This window comes from Fragaria vesca, linkage group LG1, assembly GCF_000184155.1.
Source record: "Fragaria vesca subsp. vesca linkage group LG1, FraVesHawaii_1.0, whole genome shotgun sequence".
NCBI lineage: Eukaryota > Viridiplantae > Streptophyta > Magnoliopsida > Rosales > Rosaceae > Fragaria > Fragaria vesca.
The window spans coordinates 19077953-19093987 of NC_020491.1; the positions used below are offsets into that span (position 1 = coordinate 19077953).

The window sequence follows — 16035 nt, forward strand, 5'->3', positions numbered from 1 at the left end:
TTATTAATTTATTTTTGTCCACTCACTCTAACGTTATTAAATGTTTTCCCCTGGGCCCTTCGTTTTAAATTGCCCAGTCTGCAGAGTTCGGGTTGGATCTAGTAGGAGACGAGGCATAGTCACCCGCTTTTCGGCCAGTTTTCGCCAGTAGGTTACCTGTTCAACCTACTCGTATTTTCTTGCTTCCGCTTGTGTTTAGTAGCTCTGAATACTTTAGAATTTTTTTATATTATGTGATGTTCAGAAGTATAATATGAAATTTTCGAGTTAGGGTTGTCCATCTGCAAGGGAGATTTTCTTAATCTTTTCAGTAAATTTTCCTTGGAGGTGGTCCCCGCACGACTTACTCTGGGTTTCAGGGTGAAATTCGGGGTGGGTCGTGTCATTTTTAATGTCATGAGACTTGTTTCTGCTACTAAAGTATTCCTTGAAAAGTTGAGAGATGATGGATGTGATGGTATAATTATCAAGGTAAATTTCTTTTGTCAGGCACGTAAAATAGAGATACCATATATGAATGCTCATTATGTTAGAAGAGGAACTCGAGCTCGCAAAGATGATTGGACAATTTTGCGTTATTACCAGGTAGACATATTTTGAATTAATTTCAGTTTACCCCAATCAACTTTAGGTCAATCATTATGTTAGTCTTTCTTCTTTCAATTTCATCAAAAACACCTCTCGACTCCCAATTTTCATCAGCCGTGTTCAAACCTCTGTTCTCCATCTAATTTCTCCGTCAAGTGATGACGTGGCATCAAGAAAAAAGTCAAATTCTAAAAATTACCTTTTTGACCATTTCCCCCCTATATCAATACACATCTCAGTTCCCATCACAACCCCCTAACCGTAGTGATTTTGGTAGGATTGAATGCAATTTGTCTAATTTGCTCTTTTTTTGTGGGCTCAGCGACTTCAAATTTGGTTTCTTTTTAATGACACGTCATCACATGACGGGGGAATTGGATGGAAAACGAAAGTTTGGACATGACTGATGAAAATTGGAAGTTGATGGGTGTTTTTGATGAAATTGAAAGAAAATGGACTAACATGATGGTCGACCTAAAATTGATAAGGGTAAACTGAAATTAGTCCATATATTATATGCTGTCATAGATTCTCAATTGCAAGAATTAAATTACTGGTTTAACAAGCGTCCTGTAGTCTACTTATGTTAAGTTCAACTTTGGATCCTAGTGAAATAAATAGCTCATTTAAGACTGAAGACGTATATCAATTAGTACAAAAATTCTGTCCACGAGACTTTGTAGATCATGAGAAGCTGCAACTCATAAAACAACTTGAATTTTTTTAGTATGATTCTAAAAAACCTGAATTACCCTTTCATTATTACATTTAAAAAAAAAAAACTGTTACTTCTTTTAAGAAAACATAAAAATAGAAGATAGGAGCAAAAATTAAAAAAAAGATAAAGAAGAAGAGCAAATTGACATGGGCGAAGCTTCGCACGCTAAGAGGTTGGTGTATGTGGAGTCTGATGATAAATTTAGACAGCGAAAATTGTCTTTGTTCTATATGAAGAGGAGACGACCCTGAGAAGAGGATGGGATCCCTCATAAAAGAGGTTTTATGCATTACAAGAAAGAGAGTATTGGGTGCGAGTACAAGTGCACGTAGAGGTAAGATAAAACTAGAAGTAAAGGTGTAGTAAAAACTGTGATTGCAGAAGAGGCTCTTGAATCCTCTCCTTGTCGCGCCATATTCTCTTTCCCCTCTCTCACATCCCCAAACCCTACTCTCCTAAATTGCCCACACCCTTTTCTTTGAATTAATGGCCTCTCATTATCTGAATTGAAATGGAAGACCCTCTTCCCAAATCGGCTTCCGATTCCGATCACCTCGACTATCTTTCCCCTGATACGACGCCGTAACCTCTTACTCGCTCCCAAGCTGCCAAAACCCACGTGAGCTCCTTATTCTCCGGAACTGGTTTCCCTCCTTTTCGTTGTTTTGAATTGTTTGAATGCAAAGCTTTGTATTTGGGGTTTTTATGTGCAGGTCTCTCGTTCATATTGCTCTTAAACAAGAAGAAGAATCATTCTCCGAGTCTCCGGTAATTCTTCATCTCCATAAAACTTGTGTTCATCTAATTTCGATGTTCTGTGTTTTAATTTCATTGTGCATTTGTGAATATTGGATACCGTTTTCGTTGATTTTAGTATAGTTAGAGCTTAATGTTGTGCTCTGGAAGATTCTCTAGATATGAGTTACAGTTAGGCGATATGATTCGTAATTAGGCAATATACAAATAGCCCTCTATCCTTGTTAGTGAGTTGTTTGCAGCTCTTGGTGTTAAAATTTTGTAGCCGATTTTGTTTCCTTATCTTAGTGCTTGATTCGTGGTTGAACATTTTGGACTTTTTTGTGCCGTTTGCAGGATGTGGTGTCTTTTCCGTGTGCTGCTAGAGAAGAGGGAGTTCAGTTATTGGAGCAAGACAGACCTCAGGATTTTGGAACTCCCAGAGGAGCTACATCTGAGCTTATGTGCAGTAAATCTGAAGTAGATTCTTCAGCTGGTCAATGCTTACGTAATGAGGCTTGCAGCGGACATGTGGGAATGGCTGCTATATGTGACTCCGATGGGACAAAGTTAAATAGTTTTGCTTCTGATGATCAGATTGATGGTACTAGACCTAGCATTGGTGCTGCTCAACTAGAGAAAATGGATGTCGATAGTTGCACTTCACCTGAAAATCCTACACTATCAGAAGTTTCTGCTGAAGTTAAGGTTGCTTATCCTGACAACTTGTCAAGCCCATTTGGAGACGGGATGAATGGCTTCGCTGGGTCTCTTGGGCAGACTGTTATGGTTAAAAGTGAGATTCCCGGGCACTCTACTTATGATCATCTGGACCAGATTAGCTTGAAAGAGCGGCAAAGGATGCTACTATCAAGGTTCTGTTTTTAATTCAGTGATTTTCATGTCTTGCACAATTTTTGTTTGTCTCATCTGAAATTTAAATCACTGCATAAGCACAAAAGCATGGTACTTTACATGTTATATATACAAAGATTATCCTACACTTTGCAGAATGAGAAATTTTTGTCTACGCACACTGAAACTATAAGTGTAATTCATTAATTTTCCTTTTTTATGGCATTTCACAGGAAACACTTCAGGTTGGAAAAATCAGTATTGGAGGTAGTTTTATTATCCTTTTATTTGACTCATATTATATGATATCTTGTTGGGACTCTTTTGGAGTGTGATAGTACTCATCTGGTATATAGCTGAATTCCTAAGAAAAGAAAAACAATGTTGATAGGCAATGGTAAAGCTTAAATATCTTAACTATTTTGGTACCTATAAATGAACAAAAATTGGAAAGTTGCCACTGTCTCATTTCAATACTTGATACTTGTCTTTCTACTTCTTTAATTTATCATGTGGATCAGTCCCTTAGGAAGTGGGTATACTTTATTACAGGATATGTTTTATTACATTTTATCTCAAATTATTAAAGTGGTTCCCGCATTGCAACACACAGGATATCCCTGAGGCATTCTCGGAAGATGTTATGCAACAACTTGCCAATCAAGAAAAGGGTGGTACTAGTATTGTTGTTGAAGAAGCTGTAATGGCTACCTTTCAGTCTTATGACACTCCTGGATCAAATGCTTCAGTTCTTTGTAGATCTATCACCAGTTCACCACAACAGAATGTTGCTGTCCCATCATCTACTAGTACTGCTAGTCCACATTCGTTTGATTTGGCTAAATCAAATGATTACAGGAAAAGTTCTGAAAGTGACAAAATATGCTCCTCTGAGAGAATTTGCCCTGCTGCCATGAAGTTAAGTCCATGTGTGGGACACGATGATGGGCCTATAGGCACAAGTAGAGCACATTCCTATGTCAAAATAAAGGAGGAACCTTTGGACAATAGTGACTTCTCCAGTCTGGGAAGACGTGTTAGGGGTGACTTCTCTCTTAACATACTTCCTGTAAAGCAAGAACTTAGAGCTGCCAACGAATTTAGTGACGAAGTGATAGACAATATGCTGCTGCGAGATCGGATGAATCTATTGGCGTCACGAATGGACTCTGAAGTGAGTATGTCTAAGAACTATAGATGCTTGGTTGAAATTGTGCCCTCTGCCGTTAACTGTAGCCCTATTTCCATGGAACCTGATAAGCCTGTAGGCATTAGTCGTCCAAGGAAAAGGAAAAAGACTGCCACGTAAGATGTTGTGTTATGCAGATTATTTTTCCACATACCTCTGTGCCCACTTTACTTAGGGACCGATCTTCAAACTTAATTGCAGGGATTCTGTTCAAACAGCTTTGGAGGAGGATGCTCCAGGACTCTTGCAGGTACTCCAAGTTTTTTATTTGTTCCACTTCCAGTATCATGTGGATCAAGGCTCTTGAAATGGAAACTTGCAGGTATTAGTTGACAAGGGGGTGTTGGTGGATGAAATCAAGCTTTATGGTGAGATGGAGAGTGATGAAGCTTTAGATGAATCGTTTTGCGAAGATGGCTTTTCACGGCTTGAAGCTGTGATGTCAAAGGTCTGTAAAGTAGTAATTATAATGTTTTACTCCTGACTTTCCCTTGTTACTACCATTTGATGGTTTCTAGTGGCTATTGTGTAGAATTTTGACTATGTTGGTGTGGAACTTCTGAAAGCATGGTCGAGGAAGATCAATGTGAAAATCATTTTTTCCACTGTGCTCATTCGATGTGCTTTCATCTTTTTGTTTCCTTAAAAAAGAGGATTCTATTTTGATTAGGCTAATCCAATGTGCTTGCCTTGAGTTCAAAAGACAGAATTTAAGTTGAATGGTGTATCTAATGTTAGCTTCTTTATTGTTTGTCAGCTTTTCTCGCAGAGCCAGTCATTTTTAAAGTTCGCTCCAATACGATGCACGAAGGAATCGAGGGCTAGTTATTGCTTGGCTTCTCTATTTTCACTTGTAGAGCAGGTAATAGGTTGCTTTAACCAATCCATGAGCATGATGCTCCTTTTCAGCAATTGACTCAAGCCTGTATCTATTTTCAATCTGTTTATTTTTCTAGTAGGAACCGTAGGATAAGAGTCCGCTTTCAATTGTTTTTTTCCTTTTTCTTTTACAGGCCCGATATTTGCAGTTTAGAAATTGGCCTGTTGAATGGGGTTGGTGCCGAGACCTTCAATCGTTTATATTTGTCTTTGCAAGACATAATAGGTGCATGATTTAATAATTTTTACTCCAAGGTCCATATCCCCTAATTGGGAGGATTTTGACATTTTGGAATCACTTGACTGCAGAATTGTTCTTGAACGACCGGAATATGGCTATGCAACATACTTCTTTGAGCTAGTAGGTTCACTACCAATTGACTGGCAGATCAAGCGCCTGGTGACTGCAATGAAGCTTACCAGCTGTAGCAGGCTTTCTCTAATTGAGAATAAAGCACTAACGGTAAAAAATTTAGAAACATATCCAAGATCATTAATGATATATGGCTAAAAAAATTAAGTCGCTTCTTGCATGGGTTCACGTGTATGAGTTCATGTTATCCAGCCACTGAGGTTGCACCACAGAAAAAACATGAAAGAATTGTTTAGGGGCTAGTTAATTATTCACGTACTGCAAGTTTAAGGTGTTCTCTCATAGATAATGCTTAAAACACGATATATGTACTTAGCCTACTATAGATGTGGGCATCCAAGGATCATTTTGGCCAACCTATTATCCTCTTCTTTGTGAGTGGTTTGGTAGAAATTACTTCTTTACTGTTTTCTTTTCCGTGTTTAAAAATAGTACCCACTTAAACCCTGATACAGCACACTGTCTAGATGTGTCCACCCTCTTTATGTTTCTTTACAAGTTTTGCCACTTCAATTGTGTTTTTAAATGTTACTTTTATCCTTGACTGCATTCAGTGTTGTTACTTTTATCTCGTAAACACACACACACACACACACACACACACACACACACACATATACAGTGTACACACAATATTGCTATACCCAGCTTTACAATTGTGCCACTTTATTTGCATTTTTACAGTTTTCTTTCTTCTATCTCATAATCACACAAACATGCGCCAGCCCATTCAAGGTTTTTCTATAGTGGAATGCTTTATATTATCGATTTACGCACACACACACATACACAGAGTTTGATCTGATGTTCGACTCTCTTAGTTTCGATTTATAATACAACAGAGACATGGTATTGCACTGATGTATTGTCAGTGGGTGGAATCTTTCCTAGTTTTTCATGTATGCTTTCTCTTGCTGGGTTTATTTTGGCCTATTAGTGCAACTCCTTTGTTGGGGAACATTTGAATTTGTTTATCATTCTAGACAGTGAATGTGTTTCATAAATATATGTGATCTCATTCTTGTGCTAAAGGTTGGAGAAGACCTAAGTGAAGGCGAGGCCCAGGTTTTATTGGAATATGGTTGGGAACCCAATACTGGTCTGGGAACCATGCTTAAGTATTGCGACAGAGTTGTGCATGACAGGAAGAATGAAAGTGATGGCTCAGAGTGGAGATCAAAAATAGGGAAGATGCTGATGGATGGTTATAATGGCGGAACTCTGGTTATAACTAACATCCCAAAGAAGGTTATAAAGTGCACAGATGTTCAATTCCCAGAAATCAAGTTGGAGTTCTAATTACGAGTGAGCTATGCTATACTTGTAGAGGTAGTTCTTTTTATTTCTCCCCCAAGTTCCTTACCAAATATGGTCGTTTAGGTTGTATTTCTTAGTTGGTAGAGTACATACGAAAGAGATGTATCAAGTTGAAAAACACAGGTGAAAGTCATTACTAAATGTGAATTAGATGTCTTTTGATAAATGTCATGGAGCTCTTATTTCACTTTTTAGGTTTATTGTTTTCGTGTTTTGTCAAAGACGAACTGAAAAATGGGTTTCTTCAGTAATTTTCTGGATGCCAGTAGAGTATACTTGTATTATGCATGTCATATGATCTCCGACGACCAAGAAGTGGTCTTAAGTTTAACATCCAGGTATTTTGTAACCGTACTTTTGGTTATCTGTTGGTGTACAATGGAGAAATTAACCTGTAATATTGAGCTTTGAAACCCTTGTCTTTTATGTTTTCAAATTACTTTGTCAAAGCCAATCCCTAACATGCATTTGAACATATTAACAGTTCCGGTGACAGTGAATCGTCATTGCCACAACCTGGCGACAGTGATTCATTTATCTGATACACAAGCTGAACGTACATGCTGCATTTCTTCCCGACCAGACTCAGGGTGGAGTTGGCGGTGTTTTGTGGGATGCTGGTGGACGTTTCAGGGCAACTTTTGCACGCCCGGTACCACATACGGCCTCCCCAAAACAGTATGAACTTTACGCCGTTCGAGAAGGCCTGGACTTGTTGCATGCTTTGCAGATACACAATGCTACCGTTGACAGTGATTGCACTGAAGCACAAACTAGTGATCATACGCTCTTAGCTAATGGTAGATTGATTGATGATATTCAGCTACTGAATGAAAGGCCTCCCACAACTGCAGCTTATCTACGTTCCAAGATTTGCTGACATTGGGTTTGAAGCAAATAGCGGTACTATTTGGCTTCATCTAGCACCCTCCAGTACGTGCTAAACCATAACTATAAACTCCTCATTCGATTTAAAAGCAAAGGAAATAATTCATTTAAATGTTACGAGACTTGGAAACAGGTACAAGAAATGTTGGGACTAACCGGATAAGCTATTTAAATCACAAGAAATATCGGAACATAAAATGTCTAAACTATGAAATAAGAGTCGATACTCGATAAAGTCGTAAATATACTATGTGGAACGAACCATATAAACTATTTTAGTCACAACTCAACGAGGTGAATAAAACTATTTATTCATTTTTCAAAGATAATAGTTCTGAAAAATTAATGGGAACATGATAGCTTCGATCTTGAAATTACGTTCATAATTTTTTTTTTTTTTTATTTTTGAAAAAAAGCTAAACCCAAAGGGTTTGGGGTTACACACGGTAACAGAGAAGTAAAACCCAAACTGAAATAGCCCCCAAACACTGTGCTCCTCCTAATTTCTCAGCTTTACACAGAGAGAGAGAGAGAGCCCTATTGTGTCTCCGACGCGACGGCGATGAATTTCCAAGTGGTGGTCTTAGCCGGCGGGACATCCAAGAAACTCGTCCCTCTCGTCTCTAAGGTCTCTTTCTCCTTCTTCTATTTACTCCTCAGTCAATTCCAATTTCTCATCTCTTACTCTCGCTATAACAATGGCAGGAGCTTCCCAAAGCTCTCCTTCCGGTGGCGAACCGGCCGGTCATCTCCTACGTTCTCGAGCTCCTCGAGCTCAGCAACCTCAAGGATATCATTGTCGTACGTTTCCTTCTTCTTTCTCTAATCTATTTCTTGGATGCTCTCTTTTCGATTGTTCATGATTGCTGTGGCTTTAGTTGATTTTGTTTTATGCTGACGTTTTTAGGCGGTTGAAGGCAAAGAAGCGCATCATTGCGTGGAGCACTGGATTCTAGAGGCTTATATGGATCGATTACGTATCAAGGTATGTTGCAAGGCTCTGGTCTAGTATTTCTGTATTCGTGTCGAATGCCTCGGAATATCGGATTGTGATTCTGCGAATGAGTGCACTTTGTGAGTTTTTTTAGCTTAATGAACAATTGGATGTCTTGCAATTAGGAAAATGTCATTGGAGTTCTAAGTCGATAGAGCTTAGGAAATTCGATTTAGAATTCGAGAGAGCAGCGTATAATGGAATTGTAGAAGTTGATAAACCTTAGTATATATTAAGTGTGCCTTGAATCACTAGGGGTGTAATACTGTGAAGGACTATATGGTTATTGACAAATCATGGCAGGTGTTTTTGTTTTTTTTGGCGAAAGAAACATGGAGAGAAATACATTTGGAATTTCCACACTAATGTGACCTAGCTATGATGCATTCATTTCTGTTCCCCCGAATGATACCGAGATGCTCATTTAACTCTAGGAAGCAACTATGTCTTCATCTATGGAGGACAACAACAGGCTATTAATTAAGCCATCCCAAGTCCAATCTGTTGAGCAATTGGAAGTATCATATGCTAACATATGAGTTCTGTGTTATGTGCCTTGCGGATAAAAGTCTCTATTTGATCAGCTATAAGAATAATGCCATACACCATAGCCCCCTAGCCTCCAGTTCGCTTAATTTCTTTAAATGATTGCTTAGCATGCACACTTCCAGGCTGCTTAAGTGCTTCAGTCTTTTCCATCACATTAACATTGAAAACACCCGATTAGTGGTGGATAATGCTGCCCCCAAAGTTTAGTATAGGACTACACTTCCACAATGCAACATACTCGGTGCATCCCTCTGCTGTATTTTATGCTTTAGAGTTTGTTTCTTATAATGAAAAGTTAAAAAAAAATAAAAAAGAAGGCCTGCTCTGAGGATTATTGTGGGAATGGGTTTTTTCGGACTTTGAGGAATAGTTCTTCTTTTGTCATTCTTTCAGATTGGAATGTAGAGGTTAGTTTGTTTCATTGTAGTTGGAATTGCTGTTTGTGTTTGCAGTGTAGTTGGAATTGTTGTTTGTGTTTGCAGTGTAATTGGACTTGAGGAATAGACTACTTCTGTCATTCTTTCACAACCATCAAATACGTAGCAATACCCCTGTTTTTGGGTATTACTACGCATTTCATGGTTTGTGCCACTAAGACACTGAATATATTTTGTGCATTTGTTTGATGCTACAGGACTAGTGATTCTGGTTTTAGAGTATGTTGATCTATGCTCCTCCCACTTTCTTCTTTGCATGCAAGCCTAGGTTTATTTTGATCCCTCTATTTCTCTAGTTTTATCTACTGCTTCAGTTGTCAAAAGCTGGATGCATTTCTTTTAGGCATGGAATGTAATTGTAAACAAAATCATATATAAATGATATGATACTGAGCAACCTGTTTATAACAGGTTGAAAGAGTTCCTGATGATGTTGGAACAGCTGGTGTACTTCGGGCCGTTGCACACCTCCTGACTGCAAAAGACATTTTGGTTAGCATCTATGTCCTTTATTGTGTTTTCACCTCTTAAGTGTCTCTTCATAAAGAAGTTAAGTCTTTTTGGTGCAGGTTGTAAGTGGTGATATTGTCTCTGATGTTCCTCCTGGTGCGGTAGCGGCTGCTCATAGACGTCATGATGCAGTAGTAACAACGATGCTTTGCCCTGCTCCTGTAAGTGGACCTTCAGACTCTGGGTCCTCTATTGCAAAAGACAAAGCCAAGAAACCCGGGCATTACAATAGAATTGGGCTGGATCCCACAAAACAGTTTTTGCTGTACATCGCAACCGGTTAGAATTTTCTTTCAGTTTTTTTATTTTTTATTTTTAGTTTGTTTAGCAGTTAACATGATATGTTCATCTATGTTACCAGGAGCGGAACTTGAGAAAGATATGCGAATTCAGAAGAGTATACTTTGTGCGGTTGGTCAGGTAAAAGGGTGTTTTTTTTTTTGGCTTAATGTCAGTACTCACAATCGCAAGTTCAAATGACTTTCTAAAATTATGCTCTTTGGTCTTAGCCTCTTATGTATCATCCTAATGTCCTCCCAATAAAGTTTCAAAAGCTTTTATTTGATTTTTATACTTGAATTACATCACTGCCGCTTAATTGAAACTTTAGTAGCTGATACGAGTAGAATATTCTGAGGATAGCATACAAGCATGCACAAATATGAGTTTTTAACAACTTTGACTTCTCGCTGTTTTGTTGTCTAGAAAGTTCCTGTGAAGTTTTTAATATCTCATTTAGTGAAGTTTTTAATCCTAATAGATTTTGTTTATCCTTTGTGTAGATGGAAATTCGATCAGATCTCATGGATGCTCATTTATATGCATTCAAAAGGTTTCACCCTCTTTCTGCTGTTCTAAATGGACGTTTGTTTAATGACAAAATTGATCGTTTTAGATTCTAAATTTACTTGCACATGCCTTCCCAGGTCTGTTCTGCAGGAAGTTCTAAACCAAAAGGATAAATTTCAGAGTTTAAAGCAGGATGTATTACCTTACCTTGTTCGTACACAGCTGGTTAGTTTAGTGATGTTGCTTACTATTACCCTAAAAAAATAAGTATATTTTCCGACTGGTTCTTTTTTCTTATGCATACATAGAGTTCGGAGGTGGTGTTAAATGGCGTACAACAACCAGAAGAAAATGGAAATGAAAAGGCTAGTTACCAAAACAACCAAGAATTGCTATCTCAAGTCTTGTCTAATTCATCCACTGCAAGTTTCCATGAGCTCTATGCATTAGGTCCTAAAGGCTCCATTCCTGTTCGAAGAACCCATAAATGCTGTGTTTATATTGCCAGCAACAGCAAGTACTGTATGCGGTTGGATTCCATTCAGGCATTCAGCGACATTAATCGAGATGTGAGTTTGTGTTTAGAGGTTTTGTTGTGGGCTTGTTTCAATGAGAATTATCTGTTCTACCTCTCCGCCTATGGATGTTCAATTTGTGGATGTTATTTTTTTTCTCAGGTTATAGGAGATGCTAGTCATCTGTCTGGGTATTCCTTCTCTGCCCACAATAACATCATCCACCCGTCAGCAGAGCTTGGATCAAAAACAACTGTGAGCCTCGCTTTCCACTCACCGAAACTTATAATACCAAATAGCATCAAATCTGATTTGTGTAGCCACAGATTATGTGATTTTTATGTTATGAGCATTTCTATTACTGATCTGTCGGTGGATTTTTAGGTTGGACCACATTGTATGTTGGGTGAAGCTTCAATTATGGGCGACAAATGTAGTGTTAAACGGTCTGTAATTGGCCGTCACTGCCGGATAGGTTCTAATGTGAAGGTAAGATGATTTGTTCATTTGTGGACTGTTGATTCCAGATTTGCACTTCCAGGGGTCAATTATCCTTCCCGAATTGTATTTTGGTTGTAGATAATTGTCAATTAATTTTTTATTTTTTTTTACTTCCCACAGGTTGTAAATTCTGTTGTTATGAATCATGTTACTATTGCCGATGGTTGTACAATCCAAAATTCAGTTATTTGCAGCAATGTACAGCTCCAAGAACGTGTTGTACTGAAAGATTGTCAGGTAAGTGATCAGGATCTATTCCTCGTTTTACCCTTCGCCTTTTCATATGTAGTGGCTGGCATCTCAAAGTATGTTCTGTATCTCAGGTTGGTGCAAATTTTGTTGTTACCACTGGGAGTGAGTGCAAAGGGGAGGCGTTGGCCAAGAAAGAAAAATGAGTACGAGGACTCCCGACTCAGGGAAATGCCGATGACGATTTCACAATTTGTCCTGTGTTTCAATAGATTGGAATAGATTTTGTTGCGACTGATGAAGGTAAAGAACTGAGCAGGATAATCTTTAGGAGTAGCTTTTAGTTGTGATCCGTCTGATTTTTTGTCTTCACTGTAATCTGTTCTATTCCTTTTATTGACAAATTGAGAGAGAACCATGTAAACCGGTTAAACAGTTCGAAGTGACCACCTGAATGAGGTATTGTGAAGGACCTTTTCATGCTCCAAACAAATGTTGCGTGTCCAAGTAATGCATCAATCTGTTATCAACTTCAGTGCTTTGGTGTAGAGTTGAAAATATATCAATCCTGAATTTTTTTTAAAGAATTTGCAAACTACTCTACAGAATTCCTTTACCAGGGAGAAATCCTGACACAAACTAGAACCAATTAAGCACACTAGAGCTTTAGCAGGCCCAGGTAATGAAGCATCGAGTGCAACTCAGCATCAGCAATCCAGCACCTGACTGCCGGGATCAGAGTTAGACATGAGTGATGTTCTTTAGCGAAACAAACCGGTACTCATCAGCCAAAACGCAAGCAAAGTTATAATCTTTCCATACACTATTACATTCTTCCTCTGATAAGATACAGCATAGTAATATTGTTAAATAGAAGAACATATCAGAATTCCAAGTCTGTTAATCTAACGGAAGAACAGATAAGAAAAGTGATGCAATACCCCATTGAGGAAAGAATTAACAAACTAAGAAAACCAAGAAAAAGTCACACAAATGAATCGTATGATTATAAACATAATAAAAGAGTTACAGCACAGACAAGCTATTGGAACCTAAAAACTTGAAGAACATCAATGACAAGAATTAGAAACTGAAAACCTCAAAGACTACTTTTACTTTTTTTTTTTTCGATCGAGTAACACTAGAAGACTACCTAGCTAAGTTTAAGAAGATAAAAACGAATCGACTTTGGCATTGTCCTCGTCAGAGAGGAACTTCATGCATATGGGTGCTCGGACATTGACAAGAGATAGTATGGCAGCTGGAATACCCCACATAGACTCGCCGCAAATCAAACCGGATGCAACTGCCGGTCCTAACTCCTCAGCCTGTTGTTTGTTCATTATCTTCCAGACGAAGAGGATTAAGCTTCCCACACACATGTCAATCACGAAGTAGGAGCCGAGATAGAATGGGATCGCCATGGCCATTGCGTTTGGAACAAATCTGTAGATCTTGTACTTGGTCTCGTAACGCTTCAAAAGCTCAGTTGCTACGTTAATGGCAATGGCAAGTGCGAAAAAGGAAAGTGCAAGTGCAAAACAGTGTTTAGGTAGTGAGCCAATGCCCTCAACTCCGAGGAGTGCAATGCCACGGTACACTTGGCCAAAGGGTGCAGGATATGGTCCTTTGGGATCGCCAACCGGGTAAGCTTTGTAGAAGAACCAGAATATCAAAGGTGACATGACACATCCCATGGCTGTCCCGAGAACTTGGCTAAGGAACATTGATCGAGGAGAAGAAAGAGTAAGGAATCCAGTCTTGAAGTCTTGCATGAGGTCCGAGGCTGTCGAAACAATACTCATCGTGACACCACCAGAAGCCAGCCCAGCAATCACACCACCTTCTTTCTCGCCAACAAGAGCACTGACGATTAGGATAGCGACTTTGCCATAGTTGGAGGCAAGGGACCAATCTGTGAGGCCGCAGCCATAGGCATTGCAGAAGGCCAGAACCGGAGCAATGATGTAACCTATCGCAACATGATACCATTTTAATTGGTGGAATAAAAACGGAAGGCAAATAGTTGATGCGGCTGCACAACATATATAGCCAGTGGGAGAAAACCATGTTGGAAATTCATCTTTGTGGAAGAAATCAGTTCTTCGTTTCTCGTCGTAGTTCGCACTCATGAGCTCAGTTTCTGTTGATGAGGGCACTCCGCCAGATTCCATTAGTTCCATTTCAGATGATAATTTCTTTTCCTCTGGTTTATTGCTTCGGAGACTTCTAATGAGAACGAAAGCCATATAACCTGCATGGTACAGGACATGGTATACACCATCACCAAGTATCATGCCTATTGAGATAAACACCCTGTAACCTTGGATTCCATGAAGACTACTTGCCGAAAGATGAGCACCATACCAGTTACCTTTCTGTTTTTCGATCAAAGGCCACATGATGCCCCATGATATCACAGCTCCAACGAGCATGGATATGTTCACCATGTAATTGGTGATCATTCCACAACCAATATATGTCATTGAGAAGTCGAAGTAAAACCTTTGCTTGTACGCTTTGAGACCAAAAGTTGGAAAGTTAGCAAAGCCACAGTCATCCTCAGCATTGAAAAACCACTGAAAAAAAGACCAGAGAAAGCTGCCGCCGCCGAACATGAAGAGAAAGGAAACCTGTCTGGCTGCCACCTTAGCTCCTTTTCGGGTGTGGAAGCTGTTGATGAGGTGCGCTGTTGCGGTTCCACTTGGGTAGGTTAGTTTTCTGTCGATAATCATCATCTTTCTCAAGGCTATGATAGAAAACAGCCCAACGAAGCTGACTAAGAAGAGATACCCTGTCATCCACGGAATCGCAAGCTTCTTGATGTTGATTAGAGTGTTGCCTGCATCTGCCTGAGCAGCTACCAGAGGGCTCATTCCTAGTAAGTAACTTCCCATGCCACTGCTGAAGGCTATCCCAGACGAGGCCACAACACATGTTTGAACCACTGTGTTTTCTTGACGGGTGAAAGGCTGCTTCAACAGACCAAACTTTTGAAGCAAGGCAGTGTATACTTTGAGCAGTGCGAATCCCAGCAGCCCCGCCGCGACGTTTAAAGATGGTATTATACCAGTGGTGAGATTGAGCTTGCACACGATAAAGTTGAAGACGATGCTAAGAAGAAAGCCTGTGACCATAGACCTTATAGTTATTTGCTTGGTCCATGGCGGCACCTCTGTGTCTTCGAAGGCCTTCTCGATCGAGTCCTCAGCCTTTTGGTTTCCATCTTGATAATTGTCGGAATCGTCTGTCTCCATGATCGATATCAACCAAGCCCTTAATTTCTCTCTTTCAGTAGGATGTGAGATTTTCAGATGTTGTGGACAATGCTGTGAACAGGCCTTGTATTTATATAGCAATTATCTGACTACATTTAGTACGGATTAGGAGTCTTGGTTAGAAAAGGAGTAGAACTACATTTAGAAACTCAACCTCATTTGGATTTTAAAGCAAACCCAGGTTGGATAAGGTTAACAATGCGTGCATTTTAAATCTAGATGCTTCTTCGGTTCTTCCATCTCTTGACACAGGTTTTTTCCACCAATTTGAAGAAATCATATTGGACAGTGATTACTTGACATGCTTCATTTGATGCAATGAAGGTGAGGTACGTACGTAAGTCCAAGATAGTGTATATAATTGTTTCCCTCTATTTCGTGTTTCCAATAGTTACATGACTTACATCATATATAGTTAACCATGTTAAGCATATACATAAGTTGTTTTGAATAATGTTTAAAGACACTTCAGACTTGTAAATGATGATTTTAGCTTATATGATTTTCGACGCTTGACGGAGCCGCCCACTATCATATATTCATGTTCACTCTTCCCGCATCACTTTATGTTTATGTTTTTACTGTTTGATTTGTTCATTTTCCAATTTTTACTTAAATCAAAGAAACCACAATTAATATTCTCCGTAATTATGTAATTTATGGAGCTAGACGTACAATTTTGAAAGAATTTTACATGACCAATTATGTTATTAAACGATATTTTTTTTTTT

The 16035-nt window shown here is 39.0% G+C and overlaps 3 protein-coding genes across 3 annotated transcripts; 2 read left to right on the top strand and 1 right to left on the bottom strand.

The window, feature by feature from the left end:
* Positions 1-1452: 1452 nt before the first annotated feature.
* LOC101296909 lies at positions 1453-6654 on the top strand. The gene is made up of 11 exons (XM_004289441.1): positions 1453-1478; positions 2020-2074; positions 2399-2916; positions 3130-3163; positions 3510-4201; positions 4287-4335; positions 4408-4533; positions 4843-4947; positions 5099-5190; positions 5274-5427; positions 6370-6654. Exons 1-11 carry the CDS (start codon positions 1453-1455, stop codon positions 6634-6636), a joined length of 2118 nt encoding a protein of 705 aa, XP_004289489.1. The 3' UTR covers positions 6637-6654.
* Positions 6655-7981: 1327 nt separating this feature from the next.
* LOC101310743 (translation initiation factor eIF-2B subunit gamma-like) lies at positions 7982-12530 on the top strand. The gene is made up of 13 exons (XM_004288430.1): positions 7982-8170; positions 8248-8343; positions 8450-8527; positions 9934-10014; positions 10092-10311; positions 10394-10452; positions 10815-10864; positions 10959-11046; positions 11130-11390; positions 11499-11591; positions 11721-11825; positions 11958-12074; positions 12161-12530. Exons 1-13 carry the CDS (start codon positions 8105-8107, stop codon positions 12230-12232), a joined length of 1386 nt encoding a protein of 461 aa, XP_004288478.1. The 5' UTR covers positions 7982-8104; the 3' UTR covers positions 12233-12530.
* A 659-nt stretch (positions 12531-13189) lies between these two features.
* LOC101297196 (probable metal-nicotianamine transporter YSL7-like) lies at positions 13190-15283 on the bottom strand. Its single transcript, XM_004289442.1, has one exon. The coding sequence runs from the start codon at positions 15281-15283 to the stop codon at positions 13190-13192; it is 2094 nt and encodes a 697-aa protein (XP_004289490.1).
* Between the last annotated feature and the right edge of the window lie 752 nt (positions 15284-16035).